General features: G+C 41.4%; 3 protein-coding genes across 5 annotated transcripts in view; all 3 read left to right on the forward strand.

Annotated features, from left to right (window-relative positions):
* Positions 1 to 20,639, forward strand: part of LOC102445588 (homeobox protein Hox-C6) — a 99,755-nt gene that overhangs the window by 2,116 nt on the left and 77,000 nt on the right. The window contains exon 1 of one of the 3 annotated variants that reach the window (XR_012896602.1): positions 1 to 892. This exon is cut by the window's left edge and continues 858 nt beyond it. The exons of the other annotated variants lie outside the window; for them this stretch is intronic. The gene's annotated coding sequence lies outside the window, so the exon portion shown is untranslated. The remainder of the gene's footprint in view (positions 893 to 20,639) is intronic. 3 annotated transcript variants of the gene reach the window in all.
* Positions 1,952 to 10,270, forward strand: HOXC9 (homeobox C9). Its single transcript, XM_006129804.4, has 2 exons — positions 1,952 to 7,964; positions 9,656 to 10,270. Exons 1-2 carry the CDS (start codon positions 7,439 to 7,441, stop codon positions 9,898 to 9,900), a joined length of 771 nt encoding a protein of 256 aa, XP_006129866.1. The 5' UTR covers positions 1,952 to 7,438; the 3' UTR covers positions 9,901 to 10,270.
* On the forward strand, positions 12,463 to 20,196 carry HOXC8 (homeobox C8). Its single transcript, XM_006129805.4, has 2 exons — positions 12,463 to 16,789; positions 18,555 to 20,196. Exons 1-2 carry the CDS (start codon positions 16,354 to 16,356, stop codon positions 18,845 to 18,847), a joined length of 729 nt encoding a protein of 242 aa, XP_006129867.1. The 5' UTR covers positions 12,463 to 16,353; the 3' UTR covers positions 18,848 to 20,196.

Below are 20,639 nucleotides of genomic sequence, written 5' to 3' on the forward strand. Positions count from 1 at the left end.
GTATGAACCATTGCCCACCGAGGACACGTTTAAGAGCGAAGTAGCGGTTGATTAAGAAAATGGGACAGCCGTGCTATATGGCTAGCATCTTCTTTGGTAAAGCAAAGGAAGAGATTCCCCCCCGCCCCTTAAAAAAAAGAAGGTGTATTGGAAAAGTTTGGAAAGTTACATCTACACGCCACCGATTTGGGGGAAAAAATCCAGGGTTACACTGGAATAATACATGTGTGTAGTTGTGCATGTGTTTCTTTCCCTCTCAAGAATACCACTGACAGATAGGAATAAGGGGAAGAAAAAGGAGAAAAATAATTAAAGGTGCTGAGACATTAGAAGTGACTCTTCAGATATTGTATGCTGTGTTATTGTGCTCTCATAAAAGAAATTCCGAGTCCACACTGTGTTGATCTTGTACAGAAAAAAAAACCCACAGGGGAAAGCATTATGATCAGACCAAAATGTCAGGGTACATTATTTTTCTGAAATCGGGTTCAGGTTTTTTCGGGGGAGAAAAAAGGGGGTGTTTTTCTCCTGTATTGTCACAATTCTGTGTTTGCTTCCTCCTCTAACTTGACGCGTAACAGTTCCATGACAAAACTCTCTGTGTAAACCAGACATTTCGATTGTAGAAATGGTAACGTCCCTTCTACCTAGGACAGAAACTGAGTCTTAATATTGGAACCCAGAGCAGACACAAAGCACGTGCGAACAAGTAAATGGATGGTCCTAAGCCAACAGTTTTAAAACGTATCGTTTTTCTTTGTCTGCGGCATTAAATATGATCTTTTCTAAGCGTGGAAAAGGCATTAGAATTCTGGATTTGGTTCAAGGCAGTCTTGCATAGAGAACGGCTATTTTCATAATCCTTTTGAGATGGACACCTAGGTTGGATCAGGTTTGAAGTGCTTTTTTTTAATATGCATGTTGCAAAAAAAAAAAAGTAACAAAAAATCCTCTTTGTGTTACTGTATAGTAATATCTCAGCAGGGGAAAAGCTGATTATTGCTCGTTTTAACTGTAATTATTTGACATTAGTGCTGTGATAATTGAATGATTTAAAGGATTCAATATCTGTGTATACGCCATTTCTCCTTTTCTGTATTAAGAGTTTGTAGATATTTATCCCTTTCTTCTAACTGCATGCATGGGGAAATATATCTATTCTGTAGATATTAAGATTGATTTTATACCAAAGACTACATCCCTGTAGAGAGATAGAAGTCTAACGTTAATATATGTTTAGCAACGCAACTCCAGAAATGCAATAAAAGTTAAAACCTCCCCTACTGGTTTTTTAATTATGATATTAGATCAGAAAGCAGGAGGATGGGAATTAATGGGCTTTAACAATTTTGTGTAAAAATGTCCTTATTTTTATGTAAAAAACATGGGTAGTCAAAAAGACACCATGCTGTTCGCCTTCATCTCCCTTCGTCTAATTTTGTTTGCTTTGTTGATAAACATGCATGCCCCTTCTGATGCTGTTTTTATCAGGGTAAAATATTGGCAATATTACTATCTGCGAGATTGTATCATTTTTCTTGCCTATGTTTGTATAATGCTCTTTCCCCAGCAGGTGTAATTTTAAAACCTGAAGGTTTTCTCTGTGACTCTACGGGCTCCTCTGTGTTTTATTCTTTGCTGCTTCTGGTGGTTTTGTGGGGTTTTAAGAAAAAATACCTCCCGGGGCAGAAAAATATCTCGAGAACTTAGTAGGAGCTTGTAAATTCGTAACAGAGAGGCTTGAGTTTACTGATAGGCGCCTCCATTTTGTTGCTGTTCCAAGAAGAAGGGGGATAATAAATATATTATCTGTTTATTCTCTGCTTGTTTCAATTAGCCCTTCGCCTCGCCTGAGCTTGGGAAATGGCAAAGCAAGTTTGGCTTTCAGTAAGACGCATGGCTCTGGTATCTTTTTTTCTTGGGGGGGGGGGGAATCAACTTTGGAACGGACATCTAGAATTTTCTGCGGGCTCTCAAGTCCTTCTGCTAAAGGCTGGGAAGCGTAGGTATTTGGGGGTCTCCCATAGTCACCGTGTTATTTCGCTAGCTCGAGGGGTGTGCCAGATGATCTTTACAAATGATTAACAGGATCAAACCGAAGCTATCCGTGCGCGAGGGGGAGATGCGGTGCTGGAGGTTTGGGGTTTAGGGGTTGGTATTTTTTTAAAGAAAGGTCACTGTTTTGAAGCCCTAGCCAGGTTAAGAAGTAGGTTGGTCTGCACAAGGCAGGTATAATTAAACAGGGCCTAGAACTGGCGTGGTTTGCATTCACATGTAAGCAATCGCCTACAGCTCCGACACCCCCTCTCCATTTTTTATAAACAGAGTGAAGTTATTATCCTAGTTCTGTGCGTGATTGTCAACCCATAACACCTTGGATTTCCTTTTTTGCTAGTTTGAGTGCAACCGTGCAGCCTAAACCATAGAATCAGCAGACAAAAGTTGCTGCTTGGAACTATAGTTAGTTATGCTAATTACAGGGTGTCTGACAGAAACATAACAAATGTACAGGGGGACGTATAGAAATATGTTTCTGCGGGCAGTATACAGTTTTCCTCCTTGGCTTGTTTTCCTGCTGTTCTTTTAATTTACTTCTTTTGGAAATGTTCCCCTTTTGTTGACCTGTGCTTCATATCACACACCCCAAACCCAGATAACCTGACATGCCTTGGAAATTAGCACTTAGTGTAATTTAAAGATTTTTCCTCCTCTTTCCATTGCTCTAGACAAATTTCTCTCTGTGAAGGTTTCTAATGGGATGTGTCTAGTAGAAACCTGAAATGTTGGAAAGACAGCATAACACAGTTAAGGTAATTTGGTCTTGGGCTTTAATTGCACTTCGGAATTTATTGTCTATTACCCCCACCTTCTGACACTAAGGAGTCTGGAATCCAAAGTCATAACTCGCAACCAAATTCTTAGCAACAAAGCGGGGGTGTGTGTGTGTCTGTCTGTGTGTAGGAGCACTTAAACAGGTAAAAACTCTTCTAGAGTCATTTTGAATCGGAATGCTCATTTTCTTTACCTGTTCCCTTTTCCTCTTTTCATTTAGGGTTAAAATTAAATATTCCCTCCACAGAAAAGCACTTTTTAGACAAGTGTCCTCAACAATACGTTGTTTTGAAGGTATTTTCCACCCAGCAGCTTAACCCTCCCCTCCCCTGAAGAAATATGATATGAAAGTAGCCAAAGAAATTTGGAAAACAAAACAGGAGCCAGCTGCATTGGGGTGGGATTCAGTTCGATGAAACTGGCCTTTCCTTTCCACTGACTGACTTTACAAAGGTGAATAAAATGAAAAATAAGAGACACGTAGATCATGGGATATTTCCCTCTAGCCTCGGGCTATGCGCTCTACATTCATGCAATCAAAGCCATTGTTCACTTTTTTTTCCATAAGAGAAAAGGGGGAGGGTATGGAAGAACAAAAGAAAGAAAAATTGGGGAGGCAGAAGAGAGGCGAAAAGAATGAAGGAAAAGGAAAAGATAACACGAGGAAGCGATGTGGTGTGTGTATGTGTGTGTGTGTGTGGGGGGGTGTACTTTCTTTTGAGTAGGGATTAAAATCAACGCGATAGTCATTGCTCCAGGGTGCATTTGTGCTGTCTGCGTGGTTAGTTTCGTTTTCTTTATGAAGAGATAAGAAACCCGCACCGCAGGAGATGGCCGGGTGCGCGCGCGTGTCTGTGGAGGGGTTCCCGAGAAGAAGGGGAAAGTGGATTTTTTTTAATACGAACTTGACAGTGTTAATTGAACCAAGTGGAAGCGGGGAATGCGTTTTTGGAGTCGCTGTTTGTCTGCTTGTCAAGGGTGGAGTGTTGCCTGCTAACCTCAAGGCCCTCACTGGAGTTTGTCGATCAAACCCCCTTCTCCAATGTCTTCCTCCGGTCGCCAGTAGCCCAGAGAGTGTTGCTATTGCTATTTCAGGGCGCAAAGCCGGACAGCTGCCCCGGAGCCCCTGTGTGGAGAGTGGCCTTAGGGTCCCCCCTCCCGGCCTTGCATTGCGACAAGGAGGTGGGGAATTTCTTTCTTTCCAATTGCTGCTCGCTGGTTTGTAAAGTTGTGTGCAAATAAACGCAGCGTCAGGGAGCCGTGAAGGCTCGGACCTGGGTTGTGGTGTTTTTGTTTTTGTTTTTGTTTTTTTTTTTGCATCTCTTCTTTGGAAATCTGGGCAAAATGATGAAAGCGAAGCTAAGCAATGGAGGGGCAAAAGATTTGGGGTTCTGTGGCATCCAAACGGAGACACAATGGCTGGCTGCACACTACACGAAGTTATCAGATGCACGACAGACACAAGGGACCAAAGTGGGTGCAAATAATTTCGCTCCAAAAGGTGTCAAAACTAAATGTGTCAAGGCAGCGATCAATCAAATAAACAATGGCGTTCGCTTTCTTTAACGTCACAGTACCATATATATATATATATTTCCCAAATGTGATACTGTTCATGATTTTTTTGGTTCACTACAAATAAGTTTTTTGGTTTTTTTTTTTTTTTTTGCTTCCAAAATACTAAGGCGTGGAGGAGAAAGCAGTGTTAGGCAGCCCCCAGAAGAAATTATAACTTCCCATCAGTTCAGTAGAGGTTAACTTCCCCTGAACATCTAGCGGGGCATTTCTGGAAACACGATCATCGGAGTCTAGCGAGGACGGTCACAAATGTTGCAAGCCAACTTGGTTGGTCTTGAGTGGGCAGCGAATCGCTTTCTAATTCGAACGTTCCCCTCCGCTTCCAAAGCCTGTTCCCCAAAAGAAGCATATGTCACAGCGAGGGATTCAGGAAAACTCCTCGCAGAAGGTGTAACCTAGACAGAAGCATAACCGAGCCCTGTTTCACTTCGCTGCAGAGGGACGTTGTGCCAATGGCACCGCTAAATGTGCGGGTGCTGTTTCGCTCAGCCACGGTTTGATTTGATTCTGCTGGAAAACGAGCTCTCTCTGTGTTTTGAACTGGGGTAAATTCTCCAAGCAGGCTGCTCGTGGAGTGAAAGAGGCTGGGAAGTGCAAACGTTATGATTCTGTGCAGCTTCGTGTAGGGAAAACAATTCTAGTGGATGGAGGTTTCCATGTCCATAAAAGAAATCTTGCCCTGCAATGTTTTCCTTTTGTATAACGCCAAAAATGCACCATTCACAACTAAATGGGTGATCTTGCCTGCTAGGGTTAAGGCTACAAGAACTGATTTCACTTATTTAAACCCTGTGTTTGTGTAATCCCTGCTCCTGAGGAATTTCATATCTTGGATATTTTGTCATTTTCCCTATAATTTTTCCACCAATCTTCCTTTGCGCTCCCTCCCCTCTCTCCTTCTGCATGTTTGTGCAGAGATACCCATTCTTTTGCAAAGCTCCATCTTCCAATCATTCATCCATGTACAAAAGACAAGATTCCTTTACACTTCTACGTTTTACCATCTCAGCACATTAGCAATCTTCCATACTGAGTATTTCACAAAAATGTTGAATAGAGAAAGAATAATGAGGACAATCCCCCCCCCCCCAACATAAAAACAACCATCACTAGAGACTTTTGATTGACAAATAAATTGAACTCAATAGAGGCCAAAGGGGACATTAGACTCCTATAGGAATATTTCCCTTTAAGGACTCACATAAAGCATAGGGTTTTAAACGGACTGAGAAAAGGTTCTGGGAGTGGGCGAGAGGATGCCTTCAGATTCATAGACCCTGTCCGAATTGGGATTTTCATGCACACACAGAGAAATCCATTTCTACTTACAGTGGCCCCTTCTTAGAATTAAATACATTTCTAGCACACATTAGGCAGGCTTGCATATATTTATTGATACCTTTGGAAGGAAGGTGCAGTTTGAATCTTCGCTCAGCTGAAACATGGGCTGTAACTTTCTAGGGGCTGGGGGCTTTTTATTTTTTTTAAAAAAGCAACGTCGTATATTAATCCACATGTGTCTGCTTCTTCTTCATGTTCGAATGTCCTATGTAACATGCTGGGGAGAGGGAAAGCTTTCATGTCAAGTGTGTTCATGAGCCATGCAGACACTGTCCATAGGGTAAGTCACTGGTGCAGCCTTCATCATCCACCGGGATATACCCTTCTCTTTCTCTAGCTCCTTGTCTGTCTGTCTCGCTCTGCGAGGAACCACATAAGCTTCCGACCCTTCACTTTTCTTGTTCTTGCAAAAATGTTGAGCCTTCACCTTCATCTCACTCTAGTGACTATGAAATTCGAAGGGATCAATAGCTCAGCCCAACACTAGTTAATCCACATTTTTTAACTAAGTGGTTATTCTGTGTGAGATTCTCCTTCTCCTCCCCTTCCAGCGAAATCCTCTAACTCCATGCTTCCAGAATCCACTGGGCGTGATCTGTTTACCTACCTGCCTTTCTCTACAAAAGGAAGGTTATTTTCTTTCAAAATGCAGCCCGAATGTTAAGAATTAAAAAAGGGGGAAATCCAGCCAGACCCCGCACTATTTCAATCAATATGGCCAAAAAAAAGTTTCCATAGATTAAAAGAATACTAAGTGTCAAGTGTGCATTGTTGCTTGCTGTAAATAACCAGGTTTCTTCATTCTCAGCTACTCCTGATAGTTGAAACACACTCGTACAGTTTTATTTAATGAAAGACACATTTATGAACAATCAAATGATCCTCGTAAAAATTTTATTGAAGGACATAAAAACATCCACGGTTACTAGCCGAATAATTCAGAGAGAGTCTGCAAAGGCTATCTTTTTTTTTTTTGTTTGGGGTGGGAGGAGTGTTATTTTCCACTCATGTTTTTATAAGGTGACCTTTTTCTCTCCAGAAGATAGTTATTAAAAATAGGTATGCATATGACCGAGGGATTTCTTGCTTTTAAGCAGGGTTGATGACTATACTTCGCTATCACAGATGACCAAAAAAGTCCATTTATTTTTAGGCTAAGCCAGCCCAAAACCTGTTTCTTGCTTGGGTGGTGCAGACATAGGATTCCAGCCCAACTCTCACACTTTGAACCGACCCTTTTTTACTGATATTCCATTTAATGTATCCATTATAGAATACAAGCTGCAGAAGCAAAGGACAGAGACAAATTACGTCAAGAAATAGTTCCTGGAATACCTTACCCACATACCTTCTAGGCTCACTAGTAGCAGAGCATTTTTTATGCCAGGCATAGCGGGAGAGCCACCTTTGGCTAATGAAATGCAAGAGGCATTGCTTCTAATATCTGCATGATTTCGAGAGTTTTATGAAAAGCCAGGTCGCATAGTCGCTATTAGGGGGGAAAAAAAGACCTGCGGATTGATCCACACTGTATTTTTGGGTAAATACAATCACGTGAGAACTGCGAGCCAATAGGAAACTGGGAAAGACTGAAAAAATAATTACCTGCCCTGATTGTTCTATGAGAAGATAAAAAGTACACATGCAGTTCATACAATAATCTTATGAATGTAAAAGAGGGGGGAACATGTCGGCTTCTGGTCCCATAAGCAACTATTATGTAGATTCCTTGATAAGTCATGAAAATGAAGAGCTCTTGGCTTCTAGGTTCCCCGCCACAGGCTCCCACCCGGCAGCCGCGAGACCTTCTGGATTAGTACCGGACTGTGCCGATTTTCCATCCTGCAGTTTTGCCCCCAAACCGGCCGTTTTTACTACTTCCTGGGCGCCCGTGCATTCTCAGTCTTCCGTGGTTTACCATCCGTATACCCACCAGCCTCACATTGGGGCTGACACCAGGTATATGCGCACTTGGTTGGAACCCGTGTCTTTCCCTGGCTTCCCACCCAGCACCAGACATTACGGGCTGAAGCCGGACGCCTTCCCCGGCCGGAGGGCGGAATGCGGCCCGGTGGACGGTCGTAGTTATCCGGATTACATGTACGGATCCCCGGGTGATCTCAGAGACCGACCTCCGCAGACTATTCCCTCTCCGGAATCGGAGGCAGTGACTTCGAGCAAACACAAAGAAGAAAAGAACGAATTAGACCCTAGTAAGTTGAAGTAATTCTTGTTTACAACCGGGAAGGCATTACAGCCTCTGGTACAGTACTCAATAAAATGAAATTACCTTAGAGGGCCCTGTCCTAAAACTGAAGAGATCCAGGAAGACCCGGGTTGAAAAACCCTCCTAGTCTAACCTCAGGACAAAGTAGTTTCATTTTCATTGTATTTAAAAAACGAGAGAGTGCGGGAAGGAGGGGGGGATCGGTTTGTTTCTTCGGTAAAATATTCATAACCTCTCGGATCTTTCCACTCTCAGTCCAGAAGTCTTCCTTCTAGCTGAGCGTGAATTCAGTGGTAGGGGAGTGTGGGGAGAGACAGAGAGAGAGAGACAGATGCAGGGATCAACAGAAAGAGGAGTGGAGAGGACTTTAAAAATACCCACTCGTGTAAATAGGCACAAAATACTCCAAACACGTGGGGAGGAATGAAAAGGTGATGGCTCTGGAAAGAGTGCTAAGGAGTGTAGATTAGGAAAGGGTAGTAGTTGGATTAGGAAAGCCATAAAGAATCTAAAGGGGTAGATGAAGGCGAAAAGTAAGATATTGGACCGAACACTTGGGGGGCGGGGGGCGTCTATCTGCTTTAGTCCAAGTGGGAAGAAAAAAAAACACCTAAAACTTGAGTAATGTGGAAGGGTTTTGATTAGCCAGGCGTCTCTTTCACCATTACAAATGCAGCCGTCCTTTTCCACTCGAAAATGTTCCTCTCAGAATGAGCATCTCTCTCTGAAATGGAGAGAGTAGCTTCGGAAAGGCGAGGCACCCCGAGCAAAATAAAGTGTAATTCCAAAACCGGTGGAACTAGAATAAACCTCCGGTTATGTTTGTGGGAGTGTGTATGCATGTACACACAAACAGAGACTCTTTCTCTCTCTCACACACACATACATACAAGCATGTCATGTGTTTATTAAGCCTCCTGGCCTAACAATCTGATGAAATGGTGATTTATAAATTATAAATTGTGAGTCAGTGGGTGTCGGTGTATCCCCATATGTGTCTCTGTGTGCATGCATACCTAGCAGAAGTATCCAGAGAAGATTAAATAAAGTAGGTTTGTGATAAAATACAGAGTAGGATCAGGGGAATCATTCTCCTTCGCTAGTAGAAGGCTCTTTTAAAAGCCCAAAGTTGGATGAAGGAGATGATTCCAGAGATAAACTAGCGTATTTTTTCCATTTAACAAAGTAGGGATGGGGCAGAAGACGGTAAGGTCCGTTACGTTTAAAGAGTGTATTTTTTGAGCCAATTGATTTATTCTGTGACATCCTCTAGATATTAAAAAAAATAAGCCAGTCATTCCAGGACTGGTATGGTTATGGAGAAGGTATTGGAGAACAGGGGTTGTAAAGTGAGTTTATAGGCCTATAAAATGGTGGGAATTTTTACTTTTTATGACTATGTTCTTAGATTACTCCTGCTAGGGGATGATGATTATTATTTTAAACCCATTGCTAAGGTTTTATTTACAGAAACTTTTATCTGAGAGCAATAGTCAAAGAAAAGGAAATGACACCCCCAAAATAAACACATTAATGCCTTCTGAAGGCTACTTTAAAATATTTACCTGCTATTTCCTAATTCAACAAGTTAGTTCTCGACAAAAAAATAAGTTGGGTGTAAGGAGAGGGGGAGTCAGCTGTTGAAATTGACTATTTTTTTTAAATCTTCTTCCACAGGCAATCCCGTCGCAAATTGGATTCACGCACGGTCCACGAGGAAGAAAAGATGTCCTTATACAAAGTATCAGACCCTGGAACTGGAAAAAGAGTTTTTATTCAATATGTACCTCACACGAGACCGGAGGTACGAAGTAGCCAGAGTCCTTAATCTCACTGAACGCCAAGTCAAAATCTGGTTTCAGAACAGGAGAATGAAAATGAAGAAAATGAATAAAGAGAAAACCGATAAAGAACAGCAATAAAAGTTGGCAAAGTCAAATCAATGCAAGAGAAACGAGGGAAGGGGAGGGTGACAGGGAAAAAAAAGCTCTTTTTCTTTGGTTCGAAATGTTTCTGACTTTGAATGTGCTGATCGGTGTTTAGAATTAGTTAAACACAGCCAGGCGTTTGGAGCACCATGCTTTTTTAAAATGCAACTAAAATAAAATGATTTTTGGGTCCTTTTCGCAAATCAAAACAAAAAAAAAGAGAGAAAAGTACTTGAATTTTTTTTAGTATTTTATTTCGTAAGTTAAACTTATCCAGTGTTTTATTTTTTTAATTTCATGACTTTGTGAGTGCATATTTTGTACAAAAGAAAAGAAGGAAGAAGGCTCAAAAAATGTTCTGTCATAGTGTTGGTCCGGTGTACTTATTTGTGTATTTTATTCCTGTCTCAGATCTGTTCTGTAATATTGTTATGTTTCCTATAGTACCACAGCTCTATGTAAATATATACTTAACGTTAAAAAAAAGGAAAAAAAACCCTCTTTTCACGCAGGTGTCTTTTATTTCAACTCCATTGGAGAAACAACAGCCAGAGTTTAGTTTGCCCATGGTATTCAACACTGTGTTCGGATTCTTAAAGGAAACCCCCCTCCTTGCATCAGTGAATACATCGCTGATAAAAATCACCAGTGATAAAAATCGCAGGCAACCGAGATCCACCTTCTTACAGGAAGCCAACGAAGATGCGTGGAAAGGAAAAACGTGCTTCCGCTCACAATATTTTGTATGTAGCAGGGCAATCACAAAATGCGTTTAGGTAAGGGTTATACGTGCCATAAATTTTTAGGTTTGGATAATTAATTGTAGTAATTTATGGCCCCGGGTAATCGAAGTATATGTAAAAGATTAAATATGTATGCTGGAAAAGGGAGCTGGCGGCTACATTCCTCTCACATCTCCTCGAAGGCTGCTCTTCTGAGGTACCAAGACTTCCTCTGCTCCGTGCACCTCGGAGGACTGAAACGTTGCAAAGTCATATCGAATCGAGCTGGGAGGAACTCTTGAAAAAGTCAGGAAAAAAGAAAACGGGGGTGGGGGCCAGCAGAGAATTTGTTCGGTCTAAATGCAATAGAGTATTATTTTTTTCTCCACCCCCCACTCCCTTTTTCTTCTGCCCAGCGGTCTAGATTGGTTTGCTGTGGGAGGTAGAGTCCAATTCGACCGGTCTCAAACGGGAAGCAAGATTGTGTCGTTGGGGTGGCTCTTGGCCGTGTAAGTGACGCAGAGGTGGACAAGCGGCCCCCGCACATTTTTAGCTTGCGGGAGACATGGGTGGGCGCTCAGAGGCTGCTAAAGGAGGGACAAGCGGGGGAGAGAAAGTGTAAAAAAAACCCACAAAAAAACCCAACAAACCCACCCCGATCCGCGGGGGAGGCGCGTTCATAAAAGCCTCGTTCTAGGTGTCTTTCTTAATGAAACGCGCAAAGCAGCTTCTAATCGAAAGCAGAGCGGGGTGCTGGGGAGGTGTCTGTCGCTTTCTCTTCTCAGCCTTCCCCGAAATAAAAAATCTGGAACCCATTACCCGCAGAGTGCAGAACATATCGCCCTTGACTATTTCTTCCTTAGCGTTTCCAGGGTTTTTTTTTTTTTGGTTTGGTCTTCTTCCCTTTCTAGATTTGTCCGCTCGCTTTGATGGCATCATGGCTTTTTTTAATGGGTCCCCCTCATCTTGAGCAACGTGGAAGAGGACAGCTTGGTTTATTCGGCGCCCAAACCCCTGTTCTTTATGTTTGGAGCCACTGCAAGGTGCGGGTTAAAAGGCCAAAAATGGTACCCCCCTTTCACCCCAAAATAAACCATCGCCAACCAACACAACTGACCCCCACATCTCGTTCATGGATATCCCCCGCCCCTTTCTCCCCCTCTCCTAAATCTGTCCGCGCGAACTCGATTCATAATAATAATAATAAAACGCACATCGTTAAGATTTCTGGCCAGTTCAGATTCTCCAGGAAGGAAGTTTCACCCCTTTTATTGGACAACTCCCCGCTTTGGATGGGACTTGGACATCAGCTTCGGGCCCCTCTCTCGCAGGAGGTGGCTAGAAACTGAAACGCTTTAAAAAAAATTAACGCTGAAAAGAAAGGACCCCTGCTTCTCAGTTCTGAACCCCTCATTCAACCCGCTCTCAGTGCCAAAGCCCCTCGGTCGCTTCCCCTCCCCCTCCTCCCCCGTCCTGCAGTCTTTACTCCGGCAAAAATGCCATTGGCGCTTATGGGCACGGAGGGATATGGCCCCTTTTGTCTCCATGGAGGGTTTTCTTTTGTTGGTGATGGGCTGTTTTGTTTTAAACCCCGCTGCAGTTACAGTTCATGTACAAGTCTGTATGCTGGCCCATAATTTTAAGTGTCATTTGTCTGTTGGGTGACTAACAACTCAGCGGGCTGGGGGAATTGGAGAGGCTTAGACTTTCGAAAAGAAAAAAAAAAGAGAGAGACAGAGAGAAAAAAGAAAAGATACGGCGTGTTTTAAAAAGAGAGCGAGAGAAAGAGAGAAGCACATTTTCAAAACCCTGCGGTGAGTATGGCTGTACGTAAATGTAACAATAATGCTCAAACGGAGGATCTTCCTTAGGCATATGGCTTGCATCTCTGTGTATATATTTTCCTGCTTCGAAAATGGCCCTTTTGTAACGCACACAAAAAAGACAGGATACTACAGCTTTGAAAGCTGTCCATAGGTACATTTCCGCAGAGGGAGAGAAAAAAAAAGCCCGTTTTACAACTCTGTCTCCCTGCTATGCGCACTGAATAGAACTGAACAAAACAGGACCACAGAACTGGCTAGACGTCTGGGTTTAATTGTTTTATGGTTTAAATAAGGTGGGTGCTCTTCTCTTTGAAACCGGATTATTGGAATGTTTTGTCTACAAACTACGAGCCACAGGCCCCCTTGGCTCAGAGGTGGGGGGGAGGGGGACCCAGCCCCCTAAATTAAAACTGATAAAAGCACTGAACTTTGAAGGAGAGACGGTACCCTGTGTTTGTTTGTCGAGCGTGTACACACAATTTTGGGGCGTTTTATTGGTTTTCTTAGCAGAAAAAGAAAGACCCCGAAATAATCTGTGCAAAAATACTGGCCTCTCGTTTATGAATAAACAGTCACTTTGCTTATTGTAGTTCTAAGGTGTCATAACAAGCTAGATGGTAAATTCATGGAATTATTGGCTATAAAATGCCTTCTGGTAAGTTCACAGTTTAGTAAATCATCCAGTTTTCTTTGGCTTTCTTTTGGATGCAATCTGATGTAGATGCTGAAGAAACCGCTCCTTTTCCTTTTTGACAAAAGAGTTCTCTGTCTCTCTCGCTGTCTCTCTCTGGATATCTCGGGTAAAGAAAACGCGAGATGGCGCTGTTGTTCAATATTAGAAGTGTTTGGCCCATCAAATTACAACGAACCCTCTTGACTTTTCAGGCCTCTAAAAGGTTGTAGGAAAAACAACTCAAAACAAATATGTATAAATCCCCTCACCTATTATTTGTAAATTAACTGAAAACGTGTATCGGAAAGACAAACACTATAAACTGTCCAGATGGTAGCAAAGCTCTGATTCTTAGGTAAAATAGTCTTCCAATAAATAGGTTTTTTTAAAAAAATCAGTTAATTATATCTGTTGAGACACACAGCCCCACATCCACTAGTAAATATATAAAATGCTTTTCGAGAAAACTGTTTTGTTTAAGTCTTTTTTTTTATTCGAGGCAGCAAAAGGTACACCTTTTCAAAAACATGTTTATGAAAAATGAATGAAGCCATAATATTTTTTGAGGGGGATAGCAGAATCAGAAAATTAAGAATAGCTCACCTCCAGGACAAATACAATGAAAATTCGAATCCTACAATACAGTCAAATCTAGAAAGATGTATTCCGAAGACTGAACGCAAGCACACACACTAAAAAAGGAAGAGAGAAAAAAAACCGTAGACAAAGACCAGCACTTTCCCTGGACTGTAAATGTCAAGATATTTATAAGAGGATCAGAGAGTTGCACATTACTGATTTAATGCGCGGGCTTTTTGCATGGATCTTGAAGGTAAACATTTATTGTGCAGCCCTCATACGGCTCGATAAATGGTCTGCATTATTCAGTGTATTTTTGGGGATCACATACAGGCGTATGTTAAAATGCAGCTAATAATTCAGTCGCATAATTTAATTTCGTGAAGAGGCGATTTGAATTCTCAGTCATTAAATATATATCCAAGTATAGAATGCTTAGCTACGGGGAATTTAGAAGTAGGAATTACGTAGATCCTATGCCTGTAAAATGGTCACATTGACTATTAGCTGATAATTAAGGCGCTTATATCCCCAAGTGCTTATTTCTCTTTTTAGATTGTTTTTGGGGGATTAATGAGACATAACATTTGCCCATGTAAAATTCGACATGCTAATTCTACCGTGTTCATCATGATTTTTAATTTGTCGATAATGTTTTCTCCCCTTGCATGTATCTTTTCATTTCAGTAATGACCTACGACGTGGTGGAAAACTTGTTCTCATTTATATATATTTGGAAAAAAACCATATTCCAATTTGTGATATTTTTTGAAAAAGAAAATACCACCTTTTGCGTTCGTTGGGGTCATCTAGTGCACATGGAAAAGGGCTGTTTTGTTTCTCCCTCCTGAAAAATGTCTGCTTTAAAAAAAGAATACACCGAAATTACAGTCTCACCAGATATTTTAACTAGTTCATGCCACTAAAATCAAGAATTGGAACGCTGGAAATATCTTCGGAAGTTTGTGTTAATATGTATTTCACTCTTCCACACTTCAGAGCAGTTGGCATTTCTTAGGTCATTCCTGAAATTAATTAACTCGCATTTTCAGAAAGAACGTAGGGGGGAAATTTGAAGCGATCGCTGGAAATATTTGAAGGGAACACGCTGAGAGTTAATATCACTTCCTAATTTATAGACGTGACTTTTGATTTTTCCCCCTTTTAAAAAGCTGCAGAACAGCACGGGGAAGATTCATTTGTAACCTTTTTTCGCCTTAAAAATGTAAGAGAAAGTCGGCTGCCTTATGCTATATTTAATGGTCTGCGTTCCTGAATGCTGTCATAAAATGAAGTCTGGCAAGTGAAAAGGTTTCAATGAATGGTCATTCATGGTGAAGCGAAACTACATGGGGAAATAGGTATTAAGAGATGAAAACAACTGTCTAGTGATTTAGAAACATGTCGATTTTTAAAGATTCCCCCCCCCCCACACACATACACACACGCGAGAGTTCATACTTTCTGTCGCATTCTCCTCTCTTTCTCCCAAAGTAGCGTTCTTAAATCCATTGTTTACTTTATTTCCTTGGAACCCTGCCATTCCTGCTCTTTTCAGCGGTGAGTTTTAACAAGGGTCGGGTCAGAAGGAAGAGAGGGGGGAAAAATAACCCAGACTCTTCATGTATATTTGTATGTATATATGTATGTATGTATGTATGTCTTTTAAAAATAGGACAACAATATCCCACCAATCAAACCAAATCGTCTCTTATGCGGGAGGGGAGGGGGAAGCAGCGTCTCCTTTTTTGGGGTCTGTGTGTTTGGTTTGGTTTCGGTTTCTCAACAACAAACACCACACAACAACAACCACAAAAATAGGAAGGCTCTAAAGAGGGTGCCCGCCCCCCCACCCCCTCCCACACGTAGTGTCAGAAGAGAAAAAACGAAAACCTTGCTTGTGAATGCGTAGCCAGCCCCATCGCTTGGTTTCCTGTTTGTCTTTAAACCCCATCAAAATACCGCCCCGAAAAACAATATTTCTATTGACACCGAATGGGTCTGTCTGGCGTTCCTTTTACCTGTTGAGGTAACCTAAATTGACCTCGTGGCGCATGTATTTGCTGAGATAAGTGAAGAGGCTTGCTCGCAAAAAAAAAAAAAAAAAAAAAAAAAAAAGCACCTAAGGATATTAATGCGCACCTTTCATAACCCTCCTCCATTCATTAGATATGGTTCCCCCCTTCCCTTCTGAAGGCTGTTTTTTTCCACGTTCCCTTCACCCCCTTCAAGACCCCCCAAATCCTTGTCATTTTCTTTCTAGCCTGTCTTGGTGTAGAAGAGTGATGAATACACATCGTGTGTAAAAGCGCCACACCATCGGGATTTTGAGGAATTTGCCTATGGTGTTAAAGGGAAGGAGCAACTTACAGACAAACTGAGAGAGAGAGGGAGAGGGAGAGAGAGAGAGAGAGAGAGAGGGAGAGGGAGAGAGAGAGAGAGAGAGCTCTACCTACCGACAGATACAAGAGAAGTCAAGAGCATTAAGAGGCATAGAGCTACCGTATATACACTCAGGCACTATGAAACGTCTTTGAGCGCTCATTAAAAAAAACAACCCACCCTCACATCAGGACTTTGTACAGTCCAGGGAGAGTCTAGCGGTAGTCTCTGAGAATCCAAGACTTTTTTTTTTCATGCGAAAGTCATGAGCTCCTACTTTGTAAATCCTCTTTTTTCCAAGTACAAAGGCGGTGAATCGCTGGAACCAACTTACTACGACTGCAGATTTCCACAAAGTGTAAGCAGGAGCCACGCTCTGGTGTATGGTCCGGGCGCTACGGCTCCCAGCTTCCAACACCCTTCCCATCATGTCCAAGAGTTTTTCCACCACGGAACCTCCAGCATCTCTAACTCTGGATACCAACAAAATCCATGCGCCCTGGCGTGTCATGGAGACGCGTCTAAATTCTATGGATATGAAGCTCTACCCAGGCAATCGCTTTATGGTGCCCAGCAAGAGGCGACGGTTGTACAATATCCTGACTGTAAATCGTCTTCCAACAGTAACTCTAGCGAGGGACAAGGCCATTTAAATCAAAATTCGTCTCCCAGTCTTATGTTCCCATGGATGAGACCACACGGTTAGGACCTTTTTTTTCTCTCTCCTCCTTTAACTGTTTTCCTTTATTTGATATGTCTATTTATATTCATATTGAGATATGGAAAAGATAGACAGAGCTGCAAAGCATGAGAAAAAGGGGGCAGTTTTGTAATAACATTTCTTCTTCCTAGGAAGTCCTTTGAAATCAAGCAAGCCAGCAGTTGCTAGAAAGACAGCAAGGTGATACTCGTACTAAGGTTTTAAATCACAATAAAGTAAAACTTGTTTTTTTTTATTGCTTGCCTTGAGGATAGACAATAAGATACAGCTCCCACGAGGTTATTTGCATGTTGATAGTACACTGCTCTTTAAAATGTCATAGAGCTTTTTTTAAACGCTTGGAGACTTAGACTAAAAGGTAGGAACTTGCAGAAGGCAATTATCAACACTTTACATATGTGTGTAAAATATTATATATAAAGTATGTACACATATATAGAGAGTATATATATGTATGTATATATAAAGTATGTATGTATATATAAAGAATAGATAGATAGATAGATAGATAGATAGATAGATAGATAGATAGATAGATAGATAGATAGATAGATAGATACCATTAAATGAAAGTTGAACTTAAGGGGAACTTAGCTCAGAGCTTTGGAGTCTGGATGAGGGGGGAAGAGAACATTCTACTATCCTGGACAGGAAAAGATAAAGGGAGAAAAGAAAAAGGACTGAAGAGAACTTTGTTTGTTGAAGTAAACTGCAACCATCCCTCATTTGCACAGAATCCTAACTACTTCAAAGTACAAGTTTCTCCACACACACCCCCCAACCTCAGTGTTTCATATAATTCTGGTTAATTCGAAACATATGAAAGTTAGATTACTAAGCGCTAATTTTAAAGGACGATTTAAGTAATAAAGTTTTCCCCAATCTCCAAGAAGATCCACTTGGCCTTTTAAAGCTTTTAGGCTGTGGCCCAGAAAAGGCTTAAATTAGACAGAAAGTGGGAAAATGCTATTTGTCTCAACTTTGAGCCATAGATCACCTCCCGTCTGTCATAATTTCGAGCTACCAGCTATTTTAGCAAATCCATGATTATTTTCTCTCACCGAGTAAACACCATGGAAAAGGAAGTGTGTGCAGCCAGATTCAGATACAGAATCTTTTTCGGTTGTTGTTATGCATGTCTACTCGTGCAGCTGCTTTCAGATACACTCCCTGTGTATGTGCAACCCATGCACACACGTACACATCTCTAGATGTGTCTCCACAGAGAGAGAGAACACAAACACACCAGGCAGAGGTGGCTAATCCAACAAAAAATGCAAATCCGCAGGGCTCAAAAATAGCAAGAAGCTATGAACATATATTTTGTGAACTCCATTTGCAAAAGGAAACCACAGTTAGACATTGTGCAGAAGAGGAATGGGCTGAGGGAGGGTGGATTAGTAATCACATTTAAAAATAAATAAATAGCTTGTTTCATTTGATTTCACCTCCCAGCTAAAAGCCATCAAGCACTAAGAAGTTGGGAGGATATATTTTAACATTTGCAAAGGGAAGCAAGAGGTGCATATTTTGCAGAAGGAGGGTGGGGTGGGGGAGATGGCGAGGGTTGATTATTGTTATTATTATGAAACATCAACAGCTTGTTTTATTTGATTTCATAACACGAGGGGCTGCAGGCAGAGAGAAGGGAAGACCATCAGGGTCTTTAGGAAAGTTCAGGCAAGGAGTTAAAAAAAAACAGCACAAGAAGAGAGCTAACAAGTTATTTTGTTTGCGTTCTATAGCTCCCGGAAGACGCAGTGGCAGGCAGACTTACAGCCGGTATCAGACCCTGGAGCTAGAAAAAGAATTCCTCTTCAACCCTTATTTGACACGGAAGCGGCGGATTGAGGTCTCTCACGCCCTGGGACTGACGGAGAGGCAAGTGAAGATATGGTTCCAGAACAGGAGAATGAAATGGAAAAAAGAAAACAACAAAGATAAGCTCCCGGGAGCCAGGGACGAAGAGAAACCCGAGGAAGAAGGGAACGAGGAAGAGGAGAAAGAAGAGGAGGAAAAAGAAGAAAGCAAGGACTGATGTCTCAGCTCCTTGAAGTCTCGTTTTATGGCAGATGATAAATCGAGATGTTTACGACGGTCATTTGCTTTTATAGAGTACAGAATGGAGAGTCTCACACAGCTGTAACTACCTGTCAAACAGTTGTAGCCTTTTTTATTGTCATAGAACTTCCCCCTACTTTTTTCTATATATATATATATATATAAATATATATACCTATAGCTGCATTTTTGGTTTCATAAATATATAGGCTTTACTGCTACAGCGGAGAGGGGGTGTGTAATCCCAACAGAAACCAATCATGAAGCAAATACCACATACCCCAACAGCAAAGCCCCCCTCCTATCTATCTAGATAGCGATAGAGGTGTAAATGTAGGCATCTTATATATTTGTTTTGATAGGTTTGACTAGTATTTCGTCTCCTCGTTTGCCCCCACACATGAGCCAAGGGGAAGTGTGATATTGCTTTCTGCGAGTCTTAGCTTATTTTTTAAATATCTATATATCTATATATCTTCAGTGCTAATGTCCAGTTATCATTTAACTTGTAGCTGCCTGCCTGACGTGGAAGATTGGAGGGTGACCCCACCTGCCACGACGCACATAGTAGCTATATAGGACCATATCTGTATGTAGATAATACCTACCCGCCCATGTCTCGGTAGGCCAAAACGCGAAGGCTAAGCGCCTACCATTTCATTATTTATATAGGCACTGTTTATCATTTCACTGTGTGAGCACTCGAAATTCTTAATATACTACCTAAAGGGAAACCTGCAATAATAATGAAATCTATTATCAACAAGGGGCTTACATATCCTAAATTTTACTTGCTCAGAATTTATGAAAGGAAAGGAAGGAGAGAGCTGCGTTTTGCCCTGATGCAAGCTACTAAGTAGCATAAACTAAAATGATGCTAATAATAATAAAAAAAATAAAAACCTTGTCATGTACTTTTCACTACCTATAGAAGGAGTCATGCTTTCAAAGTATTTGTAATGCGGTTTTGTTGTATTTGTTGCTGCTTATTTTCTTGGAGAAAAAAAATTCCCAACAACTGAAAACTGCCTAGTGGGGGACGCACAGGATTGTGTTATTTTATTGTGCTTATAAAGTAGTGTAGAACTAAATTGCACTGAATGTATAGTTATCTATTTGTCTTGACTTATCTGTTCATGCAACATGCTCGGAAAGAAAAAAAAGTCATTTGTTTTATGTAAAAGCATAGTTCTGCGTGTTCAAACTCTTGAATGTAGCAATTTCTGCCAGAAGTCAATTTCTGGGCACCGTGGATTTGTATTGTATACGTGAGACATTACGTAAATAAAGAAATAATAATAATTAAAAAAAAAGGTTTTAAAGGGGCTGAGTGGCCTAAATTGTGATGCATTTATTTAAAACTATTCATACACAGAGACAGAGAGACACACGCACACACAGAGACATACACCCCCCACTTCCTTAGGAGATGGTGGTGAGTCCCCAGTAATATTTCATACATTCAGGTTGCTGGCCGCCAATGCTTAGCACAGCTCAAAACCAAGAACCATTTTTAAATTGCAAGGAAGTCGGTATGTCTGATGCTTGGCACAAGGACAATAAATGTGGGTAATTAGACACGGTGAACAAGCCAGGGGGGAAATAAAACCTGTTATTGTCATTACCAATGCAGCATTGTTTACTGATATGCAGCCCTAGCTTTTTTTTTTTTTTAATAAACACCATTTTTAGGTTGCAAGTTTCCAGAAATATCCATTGTTAAAATTCTTCTCTTGGTATGGAACATGCCTACACGTGTTCACAGTTCC

This window comes from Pelodiscus sinensis, chromosome 19, assembly GCF_049634645.1.
Source record: "Pelodiscus sinensis isolate JC-2024 chromosome 19, ASM4963464v1, whole genome shotgun sequence".
NCBI classification, from domain to species: Eukaryota; Metazoa; Chordata; order Testudines; family Trionychidae; genus Pelodiscus; species Pelodiscus sinensis.

Coding starts and splice junctions, on each gene's coding strand:
- HOXC9 (XM_006129804.4), top strand. CDS start 7,439: ATGTCGGCTTCTGGTCCCATAAGCAACTATTATGTAGATTCCTTGATA. Junction 7,965..9,655: donor AAAGAACGAATTAGACCCTA/GTAAGTTGAAGT, acceptor CTTCTTCCACAG/GCAATCCCGTCGCAAATTGG.
- HOXC8 (XM_006129805.4), top strand. CDS start 16,354: ATGAGCTCCTACTTTGTAAATCCTCTTTTTTCCAAGTACAAAGGCGGT. Junction 16,790..18,554: donor CCCATGGATGAGACCACACG/GTTAGGACCTTT, acceptor TGCGTTCTATAG/CTCCCGGAAGACGCAGTGGC.